Source organism: Drosophila ananassae, chromosome 2R (genome assembly GCF_017639315.1).
Source record: "Drosophila ananassae strain 14024-0371.13 chromosome 2R, ASM1763931v2, whole genome shotgun sequence".
Classification (NCBI taxonomy): domain Eukaryota; kingdom Metazoa; phylum Arthropoda; class Insecta; order Diptera; family Drosophilidae; genus Drosophila; species Drosophila ananassae.
This window is the reverse complement of record NC_057928.1, coordinates 21,595,687-21,610,376: the sequence shown is the minus strand read 5'-3', so window position 1 is coordinate 21,610,376 and position 14,690 is coordinate 21,595,687. Positions and strand designations below refer to the sequence as shown.

The window sequence follows — 14,690 nt, the reverse complement described above, 5'->3', positions numbered from 1 at the left end:
CATTTTTCAACAATATTATACATTTTAAATTTTAATTTAATTTAAATATATTAAAAAACTCTTACATCCTTCAGTTGAAAATAATTTAAAAAAGCTTTTCTTTATAGAGTGGAAATATATTTATTACAAATTATAAGAATAAAAAACCTCTCTTGTTTTCCTTTAGCTTATTTTATCAGCGTAAAACCAAAAACATTTTAAAATAGAATTTTTTTGCAGTGTAACCGATATATAACAGCCGGCATGTCTGCACAGCGACTGCTTCATTTCTGTTATTATGTGGGTGGCTCTTCTGTTAATAGTTCTGCTTTGCTTGTAAAAAACAGCTGATTCAAGGGGGGGATACCAGTCGTAAAATAAAAAAAAAATAATTTTTTATATATTTATAAATATTCACATTTTTATTCTAGTAAATTTATAATTATTTCTTCCTAGTTTAAATATAAACATAAATTTATAAATAAATTCTTCTAAATCTTTTAAACATAAATTTTCTTTAAAATTCTCTAAATTAAAGGACAAATTCTCAAGAATTCTCTCTTTTTTAACAAATAAATCAAGAAAATTAGTTTTTTCACTTACAACGTAATCTTTCGTTACAGAACTTGTAACGTAAGTCTTAATGATAACAGCGGTACTATGGAACCATTATTTAAAAAGGTGAATAAAATATATTATATATTTCTTTTGTACAACAAAGTTATCATTGTATTTCTAGCTATTTTAATTTTATTTTCACCCTTTTGTGTAATATTAGAATACATTATCAAATTCATAAAATGATAAAAATATCGCAATGGCTGATTATAATATTAATTTTGAAAAAAATACCACTAGCCATCGAGTCGACGACCCCATCCTGTATACCAGGTCATGTGTGGGAGATGTCCATTCCTTTGGGAGAATCTAATCGCAACAACTTACTATTCATGAGCTACTCTTCAAACTGTTCCACTTGCGCCAATCTCAAGGAAGTATTCTCAGTACTCGCCTACGACCTGAGGACATATCGGGATATTTGTATATCTAAATTCAACTGCGATCAGTATAGACGTAATAAATTTAATGACAAATGGATGGAATGTTTACCAAAAAATTTACCATATATTGTAATGGACTTTGATGTGAAGCGAATACCATACCATGGTAATCACACGACGAGTGAACTGAAAAAATTTGTCTTAAAGAATAAGGTAGGACCCAGATCCTTAGCCAAACGTACCAAATCGATAGCGGTACGAAATTCATGGTATCCAGCTCTAATCCTCATTATTATTTTTAATAATTTTGAGATTTTCAACAAATCATGTTTCTATATTTGTATAAATTGTGTATAAAACACTTTTTACGAGCAATCCAAATTAGACCATGTAGCATAATTGTAAATTTCCATATTAAATAAAGTCCATTTAAGAATTATAAAATATATTCTTGGTTGTTAATGGAATCTACACTGAAAAGCCTTTACATAAATGTTTGTCCAAAAAGGATGACTTACAAAAACGTATCTTAATAATCGACTTAAATTATTTATTCGAAAATTGAACACTTTGCACTTGGTTGACAAAATCTTAAAATTAACTTAAGGCTTTAACAGATTCATCGATTGATCATATAGCTATCGGTCCTAAAACAATATTAAATTCAAGGCCGACGCCAAAATTCCTTCGGCTAATTCCGTAAATCGGGCGTAGGATACAGTTCTTTGGAGTGGCCAACATGGCAGTGAGTATAGTCGATCTCTTTACGGATCGATGAAGGAAATCATGATGTACCGAGTGCCCTCGGTCACTAGAAGTCCTTCGTGGTAGTGGGTTAAACGGCCGGGATGCATCAGCATCCATCCCTTCTTGGTGTCCACCACGGAGCAGTTGTAGCGCAGGAAACGGCAGCCACCGCCCTCGTAATCGATTCCGGCATGGTTCATGGCAATGTTGATGGTGTACGTGGAGGAGTCGTGGTGGGGACGCAGAGATGGCTGCTCATCCGGGCGGTAGCGCACCATGAAGTTCATCAGCGAACGAGGGGGCTGCCAGGGGATAGAGATAAATATAACTTCCTTTTAAAAGCTTCAAATGACAACCTACATTGTGGAAATAACCCGTAAAGACACGCTCCTGCAACGGACGCACAAACATCTGTAGGAACTTGAGATAGAGCGGCTCCAGACCCACTTGCTTCATGTGGATGTCACGCGTCGGCACCGCCTCATATCCGCCCTCCAGGCGAGCATCGCTGTTGCTGCCATCCGACCAGCTGCCATGTGCCTCCATAATGGCCACCAGATCGTCACAGAAGGCGTCCGTCACGATCTGGAACCAGAAGACATCCGGACACGGTTGCGGTATCGGATAGGTGGCGTTCAACTGTTGCGAGTAGTTCGGATGTATGTACTTCTCGGTCCAATCGTACCGGTTACTGAACAGCGTATAGAAATCCGGACGTGTCACCGTACTATTGAAGTTATCTGTGTTGACCAGGTGACCGAAGTAGCGCTGGTTGCTAATATACATAAAGATGCCCTGTGGGGTTGCAGAATAATTAATTAAAAATGAGATTAGATAGTATGGTTGAGATAGATCTTACGGCATTCCTCAGCGATTCGCACAAGGCCATGTCAGGATCGAATTCCTTGTGCTGGAAACTCATGGCATCGAAGGCACTGCTCTTCACCAGATAGATGCTCGTCACATGGGGCACGTTGAAGATACCACTGCAGTTGGATAAGAGTTGTATACATATTATATAATATAATAAACAAAGACCAGATCAGAGAGCTAGCCAAGTGCAGAATAAACTTGCAACAATGTAGCGAAAATGGAAAGTGACATCGCACTGCCCATTGCGATCCCCATCTCCCGTTCCCCATCCACAAAACCACCTTAATTTAATCAAAACGTTCCGGATGGCAATGAGGGGATGAGAACTGGGTGGGGGGCAGGAATGATGGAGCAGGGTAATCGAGTGGATGACATGCTGTGCAGATCGGGAGCGCAGTTAGAAAACAACATTCCTCGTTGGCGATCGGCATTGCGGCTCAACGACAATGGCTCCTTGCCTGCGCGGCATTTTCAAACTAAACGAACGGATTGTTCTCCTTGGGCTCTGCATCCTGCTGCTAGGGGATCCCTGGCCAATAGCCGCCCAGAGTGAGTCGGCAACTCAATTAAAAGTTTACTATTGCAATTAATTAATTAACACCTCCCAGGGAGCACCGGCGGCAAGAATGTGTTGCGTCGCAACTACACGGGCAAGAAGCCCGAGGTTATACAGCACCTGTCACAGGATGCCACCCACTACTATGGGCATGAAAATGTATATTTTTTAAACCAAAAATACTATAATATAAAAATATAATAATATTATTTTTTAGGGTGCCAAAATCATAAAATCCTCACACTTTGAATACGATTATACCCTGGGACGTAAGATTACTTTCTTCTGCATGGCTCAAGGTAGTGGATAGTTCTTATTTATAAAGAAAATCTTTAAAAAATATATAAATAATATTATTTTAGGGATTCCTAGACCCACTATAACCTGGTTCAAGGATGGAGCAGAGCTCTACCAGCATCGCTTCTTTCAGGTAACTTTTTTTTTAATCCCTAAACTATAATCTAAAATTTTTTAAAAAATATTCTCCAGGTACATGAGTCTCATGAGGAGGCCAATATTGTTAAATCTAAAATGGAAATCGATCCAACTACTCAGATGGATGCTGGTATTTATATTTAATAAGATTTAACAAAAATATTATTATATTCTTGGTGTATTTTTAGGATTTTATGAATGTCAGGCGGATAATATTTATGCCATTGATCGTCGCGGTTTTCGTACGGACTACGTTATGGTTAACTTTTAAGCCAAGTTTCTCATGTTTTTAAGACAAAAATAATTCTAACTTGCACTCTACTGCATAAATCGCAATAAAGAATGTTTTTAAATCTATATTTTGCGTCTCATTTTATGGAAATTTTGATTCTATTCCCCCGTCCGACCTTTGTGTCACAAAGTTGCTCCCCAGCAGGCCGACAAATTGGCTCAATTACCCAATTCAAATGATTTTTTTGCATTTATTTTATTAAAATGTGTGAAAGCAAACCGAGCAAAGCTAGGTTTTCTGGTTTTTGAAAGTGTTGAGTTCTCAATAGCCTTCAAAGGGCCACAGTGGTTTAAAATTAAGGAAACTTTCAGGGAAATAAAATGATATTTTTATGAAATTAATAATGTTACTTATTGGGTCTTCTTGTTCTTTAATATTTAAACAAACTGTTGAGAAAATATATATATTGCCTTTGAAAGAAAAAACACTAAAACCACTGTCCCGGACTAACATCAGGAAACGGGTGCCATTAGCTCCTACCGTGAGCGATATCAGCGAGCGTCCAAATCCAATCAAGCAATGGAATTGAGCGAAATATTAAAATGCGGCGATGGGTAGATGGGTAGATGGGTTGTATAGTGCTACTACTATCCCAAAACAAAAAGCTGCGAGAGCCAACCAGATGGACGAAGTGGATTAAGTGCTCCGGACAATTGTGGCAAATTAGATGAGCAGTGCGGAGCAGAGTCCGGATCGGTGTGGATCAGTCGCCCCAGTCGCCCAACAGACGAGATTCGCACAGCCACGCCAGTGCCATAAAAAAAAAAAGACACTACTACTTATTATCCCAGAGAGTCATGCAGGTCAAGTGCCTGATCATCTGCCTCAGTTTGGGGCTTCTCATGCTGGCCACGCCCATTTGCGAGGGGCGTCGTGGGCGTGGCCGAGGACGGACCAAGTCCAGGGTACAAATTGGATTGCCAATTACAGGAAAATATCGCGATCCAGAATCGGATCAGTACTACAATAATAACAATGTGAGTGAACTAAGAAAGTAACTTGAAACAATTAGCAAAAGTGTTTAGTTTATAATTAGTGCATCATAAACTTTTAAAGTTTTATAACAAAGTAGAATAACTCCTTTACAGGGTGCCAAAATCCTGCAGGCCTCGCACTTCGATCTTGAGTACGTGCTGGGCCACAAGATCGCCTTCCTGTGCGTGGCCAAGGGTAATCCCCGGCCCCACATCACCTGGTACAAAGACGGTGCCGAGATCTACCAGCACCTCTACATGCACGTCCATGAGTGGCGCATCGGCGACGACAAGGTCAAGTCCAAGATCGAAATAGATCCCGCCACCCAGATGGATGCCGGACTCTACGAGTGCACGGCTGACAATATGTATTCTATTGATCGGCGGAGTTTCAAGACAGATTTCTCCATCGCCTTCGACTGATCGAATATGGAATAGTGATGGAAAGGATTCAATAATGAAATATCCTTGGGGCATGGCTGGGTTAAAAGCAATCTGTGGGCAATTCTAAATAGTTTTACTTTGGAAACTGTGTCTGCTTCTAATAAAGTTTAATTTTGATTTAAGACTTGTTTCATTTTGATTCCCTAGTGTCCTGAAGACATGGTACTTACAGTAGATCGCGCTTCACAATGTCCACATAGTCGTGAGACCTGGCGTAGTAACCTCCGTCGGAAAGGGCACCCCAGAAGTTACTCCACAGCTCATGGTGTTTGGTGAAGAGTGGACCCACGAATTGCCTGCAATGGGTAATGATTACTTAGAGTATCAAGTAATTGCAACGGCCTCGACCTACTTATTTAATGCGAGTAGCTCACGGAGCACCTCACCATCGTCGATAAGGGCATCCGCGTCCACGTAGAACATGTAGTCGCTGTTGTGAAGGCGCGCCTTGTCGCTAAAAAAGTTAATAACATTAGGTATTAAGGATTTATGACTATGATAGGAGTGTGGAACCCTTACAGAGCCAACTGCCTGCCTTGTCGCTCGTCCAGTTCATCTGTGGACAGGATATACTTAGCACTGGCATACTCTTCTCCGTGCTTCTCCACATATGACTTGGTGTCGTCGTCGTGGAGCGCTGCATTGCTGTAGATGAACAAGTGGAGGCTCTTCTTGGGATAATTTATTTTGCGGATGCCCTCCAGGAACCGATCGTAGAATGGCACGGGTTGTGGGGCAATCAGAGCCAAAGAAATCACAGGAAGATTTGTATTCTGAAGCAAGAAAAATAATATTCTATTAACTGATGAGGTAGGCCCTTTAAAGAAACCACTCACGTCCAATTCCAAGCGGTTTTCATGGCACAACAGGCAAACGCCGTTGAAGGTCTTGGCCAAGTAGTTAGCATAGGCATTCAGATCCACTTTGCTCAGTCCATTGCCATGAAGGATGGCCGGCGTGGTCATGAAGTCCACATTCTGCAGTACCCCCTGATTGCTTTCCAGATCAACCTTCAGCTTCACATCGTTCTTGGCACCGTGGAGATTTTGGAAGAGTTTCGATTGGGTGTCCAACTTAAGGCCTAGCTTGGAGCGTTTGGCGTCGTTGAGGAAGACTTTGGTCAAGTACAACTGATCGTCGGCAGTGTCCTCGATGGGATCCTCCAGCAGGCCATATACCTGCGGAGCATAGCCAATGAAGGCGCCGGAGTTGAGGAAGCGAGAGGCCTTGCCCTCCACTTCGGGATAAGCGTTGGCCAGGCTCTTATCCGGCCAGCAGTATTTCTCGGCAGAGATGAGTACCTTGGCACCGGAATCCTTGAATTTCTCCACGATTTCTTCCAAAGGAGCTGTGATAAGCACATCGTAACTGAAATTAAATTTTTTTTATTAATAAAATTCACTTTTTTTTAAATACTTTTAATATTCTTACCTGTCTGTAAAGAGTATAATTTTTTCTGGATCATTTTTGAAAGGAGAAATGGCTTTGCGGAGGAGGTTGAGCTTGAAACCGCCACCTGGATGCTGCATATCCCCTCCCTTCCATTCCTTCCCCAAGCCAAGGGTGGTCACCTGTTTGAAAATATCAAAAAATTATAAATACTGTTTGATCTGTGATCTGAATTTAAATATTTTATGACCCATCTTAACTGGATTATAACAGCTACGAGTTTATAAACTTGATATCCAAACTATTGTACGCAAAATAATGCTTTGAGACTTTAATTAATTCATTTTCAGCCGGTTGAGTAGTGATATTTGATCTTTTTGAGATTATTTTAGTCAACGGGTTTACTTTTAAGAAGTATGTATGATTTTTTCCCCAAAGATTAAAAAATATTTGAGCTATTGCCAAATCATGATTATTTTCTCAACTATTTCTTCAAGTTATTCAATTTTTTAAAGCAATCGCAGAGAGATTAAATTTCTTGGGTTGCACAGTTCTTGAAATACAAAACATAAGACATATATACTCTATATATATACTCCATATATAAACATTTATGAAGGAACCAAAAAAAAAACCACAAAAAAAAAGGGGAAAAGATCAACTTCGGCTCAAAAAAAGTGGCTTATCAGCACAATTTTTTTTCTCCCGACTATTTTTTGTTTCCGAATCGACTACAAAAAAAAAAGTGTCACATCTTAGGGACCCCTGATAAGTGTAAATTTCCTACAGCCGAGTGTAGAAAGTTCTAATCTATCAATAGAACCGGGGCATCATAGTCTCTATTGTGCTAATTACCCCCGGCAACTGCACCGAATCTGACTGGACTACGTGATTAACGCCGCGGGATCTGAAAGCAACATGTGTGCACTATATGTTGTGTGAATGAAAACTATATGTTTTGTAGCTGCCCCACAGTGTCCAGCCAATCTTGGTGCTCCACATCAGAAAATCAGAGACGCCGGATGCTGTAGGCTGTACGTTATATACTATATATACTAAACAGACATTAAAACAATACAAAGTTGCTGAAGCTAAAGTGTGCCAGCAAGCAAGTCTTGGAAACAAAACAGAACACAAACAGATACATTTTTATTCGCATATACCAGTTTCCATAAAGATTTTTATTGTTAGGGCTTACGTCAAATTAGAAATTCATCAATAAAAGGCAATCAACTCGCATTTAAATGCCAGAAAATGGAAATATTGTGTCTGAGTTTTTAAAAATTTGCGAATTTGTTAGATAGTTATGGTAGTAACGGTATTAGAGTCATAAAAGTAATTTCAGCGTAGGATTTTTGGCAAAGATTTTAGATATTCTGACTAACGGTCTGTGGTCAGACTTAAACTATTAACATATCTTAGATTTTAGATATCCCATGTGAATGACATGAAGTTCTGGATTAAGCTAATTAATAAAAATTTAAGATTTATGGTAGTATCTCACCTCAATGTCATAAACTCGGGCAGATCTGTAGTAACGATTATAGCCATCGGTGGGTTCAGTGGCCACAGTGAACACTTTGACTTTGTCTGGGGGAGAGGGGAAAGAGAATAGATCTATAAGATAATTGTATCTATAAGGCTTAAGAGTAAAATGATTATTTTATTAAAAAATAATATATATTTTTAATTTATTTTAAATCTTAACCGGTCATGGCAATTAACCAACAAGTCAAGCCGGTTTTTAAAAGTACAAATAAATCAAAATTAAAAATTCTCTCCCCAATAATATCGAAGAAATGTATCTGTATCTCGAGCACTTGTATCTGCAATTTAGAAAAAAAAAAAAGATCACAGCGGAATAAAAACAAAAAAAAAACAATTTCCAAGAAGAGTGCTGCGAGGGCAGGAGCGGGGTGGTTGGAAATGCATTTGTGTGGGTGGGTGCGGTGCGGAACATAAACAATATCTCGGAAATATAGCGGCGTACATGAGTGGAATGCACTCGGATGCTGCCCGGCGGATCTCATGAATAGCTATATAATTTTCTATGCCTGGCTGTTCCACTAAAAAACAATAACAAAAACAAACCATTCCAATTGGACTCTGACGCAGCAGCGACGTCAGCGTCGGCCTCAGCGCTGGCTCCTTGCAACAACAACAACAACAGAACAGAAAGGAGCACTGCTATGCGCATAAACAAAGCGCCTTGTTGTTTTTGCATTATGCTGGATTCTTAATGAAATTCTCACACTTTCACACACAAACGTCCGCGTTATAATTGTTGCATTTTCCGCTAAACCGTCCTCTTTTAAGGGAGTCTCTTTTGAGTTTAAAAACCGAGCAAGATTCGTTGAGGAAGAAATCGCGTCCGTCAGCTGTCTAGCTAGATCTGGCAGCACTGGCTAGAGCTGACAGTAGAATCTGGTATTTTCGATAGGCAAGATATATCGATAGCGCGCAATTCAAATAATTCGGCAGCAAGCTAAATTATTTGTTTCTGAAAAACAAAGAACTACACATATATTTTTGCGCAAAACTTTAAATTTATTTAGCAAAATATTCAGCGCGTTGCGTCTTAAGTATGGGAGTTACATAGGTGAATTCACATAATGTGGTATGTGGTGTAATCATTTATATTTACATTTAACTGGGCGACAAAGGGAAACAAAATCGCGTGTCCGTTCGGTCTGCTTTTCTCGCCATCGCGCCAGAAATTGAGCATATATATATATTAATATGTATATTGTCTCATTGAACAGGTCGTATCAAAAATAAATGGCAGAACCCAAAAACGAACTCAAAACCATCAAAATCTTCAGCTTCTCCTATCTCCCAGAGAGGTGGTATCAGTTGCGATGACAGACTTGAACTTGGACTTGGACTCTAACTTGGTAGTTAATGATTGTAGATGTTGGTGGTTTGTGGCTCGTGATGGTGAGAGTGGTTGTGGCCTATAGCATGCCGAATCCCTTTGAGTAGTTAATAGCCTTTAGCAGGCGCTCCTCCAGCTTCTCCCGACTGCTGTACTCCGGCAGCAGTAGAACGTTGAAGCAGGTGTGCGAGGTGGGCAGTCGGTCGCTGTCCGGTCCATGACGGGTGATCAGCAGACGCAGGCACTTAAGCCCGCCCACCGGCACCCGCGCCGATCCTGTGGTGAATTCGAGCAGCTTTCGTTTTGATTCAATTGGCATAGCATGAACGATGCTCCAGAAATCCTGTATAATTTTCGTTTCCTCCGTATAGCCACCTTCGTACTCTGTGGAGTGTTCCAGCTCCACGAAGTCAAATTCCTGTAGAAAATAATACCATGAAGACGTCTATTTTATATAAAATTAATGGAGAACTCACTCGACTACCGCAGACAAGCATTTCAATATCCTCCGGCCGGAAGAGCAACTTGAGCGGCGACTCGTCTGTCACCATTTCGAAGCCCTTGCGGAAGGCATTGAACTGCTGCTGGATGTTGGTGTTCAGCAAGAAGTCGCTGTATAAATTTACAAATAGCTGCTTGTTGTGCTGACCAACCAGCAAATCCTTGCCATTTGGCACCAGCTCGTGCTCCACCATCTCGCCGAACACGTTGCTGTAGCTGATCCTGAACGTTTGGTCGAATACCTCCTCCATGTCCTGGCCCTGATAGTCCAGTAGCGACTGTAAGCTCTTGTGCAGCGTTGGACTCCAGTCGGCCAGATCGGCAAACGTACCGCAGTAGCCCATCAGCTTGCGGTAGACAACCATGGGAAAGTTTACGGCCAAAATGACGTTATTGTAGATCGCCAGTCCGATGATAATTCCTATAAGTGTGAATTGTGCCCCATTTTCGAAGGGTGTGGCGTTGAACCTGCAATGAAAGTCACCAGGATAACAGAACAGATCTTCCACATCAACATTTCAGTTAATATTTTACCACATATTATTGGTTTCGTCTTGCTGCACAAACATTCCGAAAGCCGGGTTGAATATTTCCTCCACAATCAGCTGGAAGAACTCTTTGGAAACGCCGCCCTCGTCGATGCCCTGCTCGCCCACAAACTCCACCACCAACTGCTTCTTGAGATCCTTCGGATTGCTCATGGCCACTAGTTCCAGCTGTTAAAAATAATTAAAAAGTTAAGACAGTGAAAGAATGGTTATTTGGAGGAAACTAACCCCGATGAGTGCATCGTTGATGAGCTGATCGCGACGCACTGTCAGCTTGAGATCCGGACGAGGCATGCCATCCTGACCGTCGTGGCCAAAGTTGTTGATCATTGAGGAGTAGCGCTCGCTATACATTCGCATTCGACTGTCGTAGTAGAGCGCATCAACTTTGGTGGCCGGCGTCAGGATGAACGCATACAGCATGAATGAGAAGGTGTGGCCGGAGCCCATTTCACTCTCCATGGCCAGTGCCTTGTATGAAAGGTAGTCGTGGTGCATTTGAATGTTTTCGCTTAGCGCCTCATTGTAGAACTCCTCCAGCGGAATCAATGGTCGCCGACAGTCGATGGCCGAAATCTGCAACGCCTTCTCTAATTGGTCCTCGGCAAACTTCGGCATGTGCGGCTGCAACAGCGAACTGTAGACGAACAAGTCATCCTCGATAGCTCCGCCAGCAGACGAAGAGCTCGCCGCCATATCAATCCGGTCATCCAACGGCACACGGCAAGAGGGATGCTCGAGTTCACTAGCCAATATGTTAGCGTAGAAGACAATCTAAAAGAAAAATATACATTTAATAAGAATATTTATTATTTAAGAATAAAAACAAATACCTTTAAAACTTTGGTAACGCTGATAATGCGTTCGTTCTCGCGCACCGCGTCCTCGTCGAGGAGCACCTGAAGAGTAATCTGTTGCTGACAGGCAGCAACCAAAGCCTGTAACTGATCCGAACAATGAGCAGCCCATATTCTGGCTAGACGAGCCTGTGCCGGCACGGGCATAGCGGCCGCTGCATGACAGAGCTTGGGCAGAACCCTGTCTAGATAATCCATGTCTACCACACTGTTGTTGGCTAAAAAATAACAAATTATCGAATTATTTTCCAATAATATATGAAGATATAAAGAAAACTCACTATTTGTGGCCAGGTCGAAGCAGATAACGAGGCAATGTATAACCTTCTCCCAATCGGGCCGCATGTAATGCACCCAGTCCGCCAGCTGGATGACACTGGTGGTCAGCTTCTCTGTGACGACTCGCGTTTGGGAGCCGAAGAGGAGTCGCTGCACACGGCGGAGACCATGAAAGTCCACCTTAGTGTCACTGCTCTGAGATGGATCTTCCACGGAATCTTCCTCACCGGACACATGGGCCATGGTCACATCCTCGTCCTCGGGCTCTGCCTCTATTTCGGCTGGAGCTTCCCGGTTTATTAATTCTGTTGTCGGTGTAGTTGCCGGCGCCTCTTCTTCTAGTTCTTCTTGCTCTTGCTGAGTGCTGTCCTCGTCCTTGTCGTGCTCGCCCTCCAGAGTGCGCAGCTGCTCCTTGTTAAGAGCCTCGGGTGGATTAGCCAGTAACTCCTGAAGGCCACTGGAAGCCTCCGAATCTGCGCTTCTTATGAAACTCTTGCTCAGTCGATCCACATTGGAAAAAACATCACCGATCGCGTGACAGATTAAATCGTAGCTGTCTCCAGCCCGACACTGCTCGAAGAGAGCTATCAGGCTATTCGCTTCCAAGCTCTGAACAGGCGGTAAAGTTGGTGTGCATGGACCTGAGCCCCCGGATGAAGGCTCAAGGCCGCTCAAATCCAAGGGAGGCACACTCAAGATGGGGTCCTCGTTTAAAACTGCCACCACCACATTACGCGAAGCACTCTGTGATTGGGATTGTGATTTCGTGCTGGTGGTGGTGGCAGTGCTGGTAGAAGTGATTGTGCTGGTAGAGCTTCCACTACCGCTACTGCTACTACTACTGTCATTAGGCGACAGCATGTCCACATCCTGGGGACTAAGTTGTTTGAAACGATTAGTTTTTGGCTTAAATCAGAGTTATTCTTTGGTAACATACCTACTGACCGGCTCGCAAAGCTGTGCATCTTGCGAGAAGAGCTGCAGGGCTTTGGCCGCCACCTCGTTGGCCGTCATGGGCGCCACCTTGCCGCTGGAGGCGCAATTGGCGTTGGTGCAGTGAGCATTCCCGCAACCAGACTGCAGTTGGTGGAAGTATCTTTGGATCAAGCTGCGAACTTCGGAACGCTTCATTTCCGGCGTGGCCCGGCCGCCTCCCGAAACTGCTCCAGATCCGGATGCGATGCTGATTGTTTTCAGAAAGAAAAGTGTACAATTTTCATCAAAATGTTCACTCTTTTTAGGAGCTGAAAACTTACCTGGAAACACCTGGCAGCTGCTGCTGCTGCTGTTCTTCGTTGCTTCCGCCACTCATCTTTGCTAAAATCTTTTAGCTACTCGCCCCCCACCGCCGCCTTGCTCTTTGTTTGCAAAAATGCGGTGCCCAACAAAAAGAAAAAAAAAGGGTGCAAAAAAATCGATGTTGATGTCCCTCTGTTTGACCTCGCTGCTCTGTTGCTGCCTCTGCCTCTGCCGCCGTGCCTCTGGTGGACGCGCATGGAGAGTTGGTCGCCAACTTCCTTTCGTCGACAACTGGGGTCGATCACAAACGATTCATAACAGAAATTTGACAATTTAGAGTTTTAAACGCAAGTGTTTTTGAAGCGAAGCAATATTGAAAATCATCAGCGGGGCTAGTGCTGCAAAACGTCCATAGGCGGTGTTGGTAAAGTCCTAGAACGGTTATCGATAATCAATTTGATGAAAAACGAAGATAAACCCATTTTAAATTTAACTAAACCTTTTTATTTTATTTTTTTTCGTTTAACTTTTTTTAAATTTTTTCTGGATTTTACCTTTTTTTGGGGAAAAAAAAATGGTTCTCCCGTTTGAAAATCATAAAAATGCATGAAAGGTTATTTTTCCCCACAGAGATGGCCATATCTTTGGCAATTTTCTTAAGATTCTTAAGCGGAATACCTTAAACGATTTGTAGATCGATTCTCCATCTGCATCAAAATCTGAGAACAAAATATTTTTTAGATTTTTTGTTAAATTTTCTGGAGGATCCCCTTCGAAAATCCATAAAAAGGCAGGGAGCCACCATATGGCCCCTAGCGATGGCTATATCTATGGCAATTTTCTTCCGATTCTTAAGCGGAATACCTTAAACGATTCGTAGATCGATTCTCCATCAATCTGCATCAAAATCTGAGAACAAAATATTTTTTAGATTTTTTGTTAAATTTTCTGGAGGATCCCCTTCGAAAATCCATAAAAAGGCAGGGAGCCACCATATGGCCCCTAGCGATGGCTATATCTATGGCAATTTTCTTCCGATTCTTAAGCGGAATACCTTAAACGATTCGTAGATCGATTCTCCATCGATCTGCATCAAAATCTGAGAACAAAATATTTTTTAGATTTTTTGTTAAATTTTCTGGAGGATCCCCTTCGACAATCCATAAAAAGGCAGGGAGCCACTATATGGCCCCCAGCGATGGCTATATCTTTGGCAATATTCTTCCGATTCTTGAGCGGAATACCTTAAACGATTCGTAGATCGATTCTCCATCAATCTGCATCAAAATCTGGGAACGAAATATTTTTTAGATTTTTTGTTAAATTTTGTGGATCCCCTTCAAAATGCAGAGAGCCACTTTATGGCCCCCGGCGATGGCCATACTTTTGGTAATTTTCATCCGATTTGTGAGCGGAATACTTTAAACGATTCACGGATCGATTCTCCATCAATCTGCATCAAAATCTGAGAACAAAATATTTTTTAGATTTTTTGTAAAATTTTCTGGAGGATCCCCTTCGAAAATCCATAAAAAGGCAGGGAGCCACCATAGGGCCCCCAGCGATGGCCATATCTTTGGCAATATTCATCCGATTCTTGAGCGGAATACCTTAAACGATTTGTAGATCGATTCTCCGTCAATCTGCATCAAAATCTGAGAACAAAATATTTTTTAGATTTTTTTTTAAATTTTTTGCACG

General features: G+C 41.8%; 4 protein-coding genes across 4 annotated transcripts; 2 read left to right on the top strand and 2 right to left on the bottom strand.

The window, feature by feature from the left end:
* Positions 1 to 1,404: 1,404 nt before the first annotated feature.
* Positions 1,405 to 9,091, bottom strand: LOC6507193 (procollagen-lysine,2-oxoglutarate 5-dioxygenase). Its single transcript, XM_001956473.4, has 10 exons — positions 8,782 to 9,091; positions 8,195 to 8,280; positions 6,733 to 6,872; positions 6,138 to 6,669; positions 5,821 to 6,074; positions 5,654 to 5,755; positions 5,472 to 5,597; positions 2,587 to 2,713; positions 2,088 to 2,522; positions 1,405 to 2,029 (listed from the first exon to the last, which is right to left on the bottom strand). Exons 1-10 carry the CDS (start codon positions 8,912 to 8,914, stop codon positions 1,745 to 1,747), a joined length of 2,220 nt encoding a protein of 739 aa, XP_001956509.2. The 5' UTR covers positions 8,915 to 9,091; the 3' UTR covers positions 1,405 to 1,744.
* LOC6507876 (immunoglobulin domain-containing protein oig-4) lies at positions 2,960 to 3,948 on the top strand. The gene is made up of 6 exons (XM_001956474.4): positions 2,960 to 3,149; positions 3,209 to 3,315; positions 3,374 to 3,455; positions 3,519 to 3,586; positions 3,646 to 3,721; positions 3,780 to 3,948. The coding sequence occupies exons 1-6, from the start codon at positions 3,047 to 3,049 to the stop codon at positions 3,860 to 3,862; spliced, it is 519 nt and encodes a 172-aa protein (XP_001956510.1). The 5' UTR covers positions 2,960 to 3,046; the 3' UTR covers positions 3,863 to 3,948.
* Positions 4,457 to 5,423, top strand: LOC6507877 (immunoglobulin domain-containing protein oig-4). Its single transcript, XM_001956475.4, has 2 exons — positions 4,457 to 4,860; positions 4,972 to 5,423. The coding sequence occupies exons 1-2, from the start codon at positions 4,681 to 4,683 to the stop codon at positions 5,278 to 5,280; spliced, it is 489 nt and encodes a 162-aa protein (XP_001956511.1). The 5' UTR covers positions 4,457 to 4,680; the 3' UTR covers positions 5,281 to 5,423.
* A 123-nt stretch (positions 9,092 to 9,214) lies between the features above and the next one.
* LOC6507192 (ubiquitin-protein ligase E3A) lies at positions 9,215 to 13,406 on the bottom strand. Its single transcript, XM_001956476.4, has 8 exons — positions 13,007 to 13,406; positions 12,688 to 12,933; positions 11,753 to 12,627; positions 11,448 to 11,689; positions 10,843 to 11,388; positions 10,601 to 10,782; positions 10,042 to 10,534; positions 9,215 to 9,983 (listed from the first exon to the last, which is right to left on the bottom strand). The coding sequence occupies exons 1-8, from the start codon at positions 13,060 to 13,062 to the stop codon at positions 9,645 to 9,647; spliced, it is 2,979 nt and encodes a 992-aa protein (XP_001956512.1). The 5' UTR covers positions 13,063 to 13,406; the 3' UTR covers positions 9,215 to 9,644.
* Between the last annotated feature and the right edge of the window lie 1,284 nt (positions 13,407 to 14,690).

Bases quoted from the DNA above. Each gene is read 5' to 3' on its own strand.
- LOC6507193 (XM_001956473.4), bottom strand. From the start codon at position 8,914: ATGCAAAAACAACAAGGCGCTTTGTTTATGCGCATAGCAGTGCTCCTT. The intron at 2,523-2,586 runs GTAAGATCTATC...GCAACCCCACAG, and splicing joins GCGAATCGCTGAGGAATGCC to GGCATCTTTATGTATATTAG. The intron at 2,030-2,087 runs GTAGGTTGTCAT...ATCCCCTGGCAG, and splicing joins TTACGGGTTATTTCCACAAT to CCCCCTCGTTCGCTGATGAA.
- LOC6507192 (XM_001956476.4), bottom strand. From the start codon at position 13,062: ATGAGTGGCGGAAGCAACGAAGAACAGCAGCAGCAGCAGCTGCCAGGT. The intron at 12,934-13,006 runs GTAAGTTTTCAG...GAAAACAATCAG, and splicing joins CAGCTGCCAGGTGTTTCCAG to CATCGCATCCGGATCTGGAG. The intron at 12,628-12,687 runs GTATGTTACCAA...CAAACAACTTAG, and splicing joins CTTTGCGAGCCGGTCAGTAG to TCCCCAGGATGTGGACATGC.
- LOC6507876 (XM_001956474.4), top strand. From the start codon at position 3,047: ATGGCTCCTTGCCTGCGCGGCATTTTCAAACTAAACGAACGGATTGTT. The intron at 3,316-3,373 runs GTATATTTTTTA...ATTATTTTTTAG, and splicing joins ACTACTATGGGCATGAAAAT to GGTGCCAAAATCATAAAATC. The intron at 3,456-3,518 runs GTAGTGGATAGT...ATATTATTTTAG, and splicing joins TTTCTTCTGCATGGCTCAAG to GGATTCCTAGACCCACTATA.
- LOC6507877 (XM_001956475.4), top strand. From the start codon at position 4,681: ATGCAGGTCAAGTGCCTGATCATCTGCCTCAGTTTGGGGCTTCTCATG. The intron at 4,861-4,971 runs GTGAGTGAACTA...ACTCCTTTACAG, and splicing joins AGTACTACAATAATAACAAT to GGTGCCAAAATCCTGCAGGC.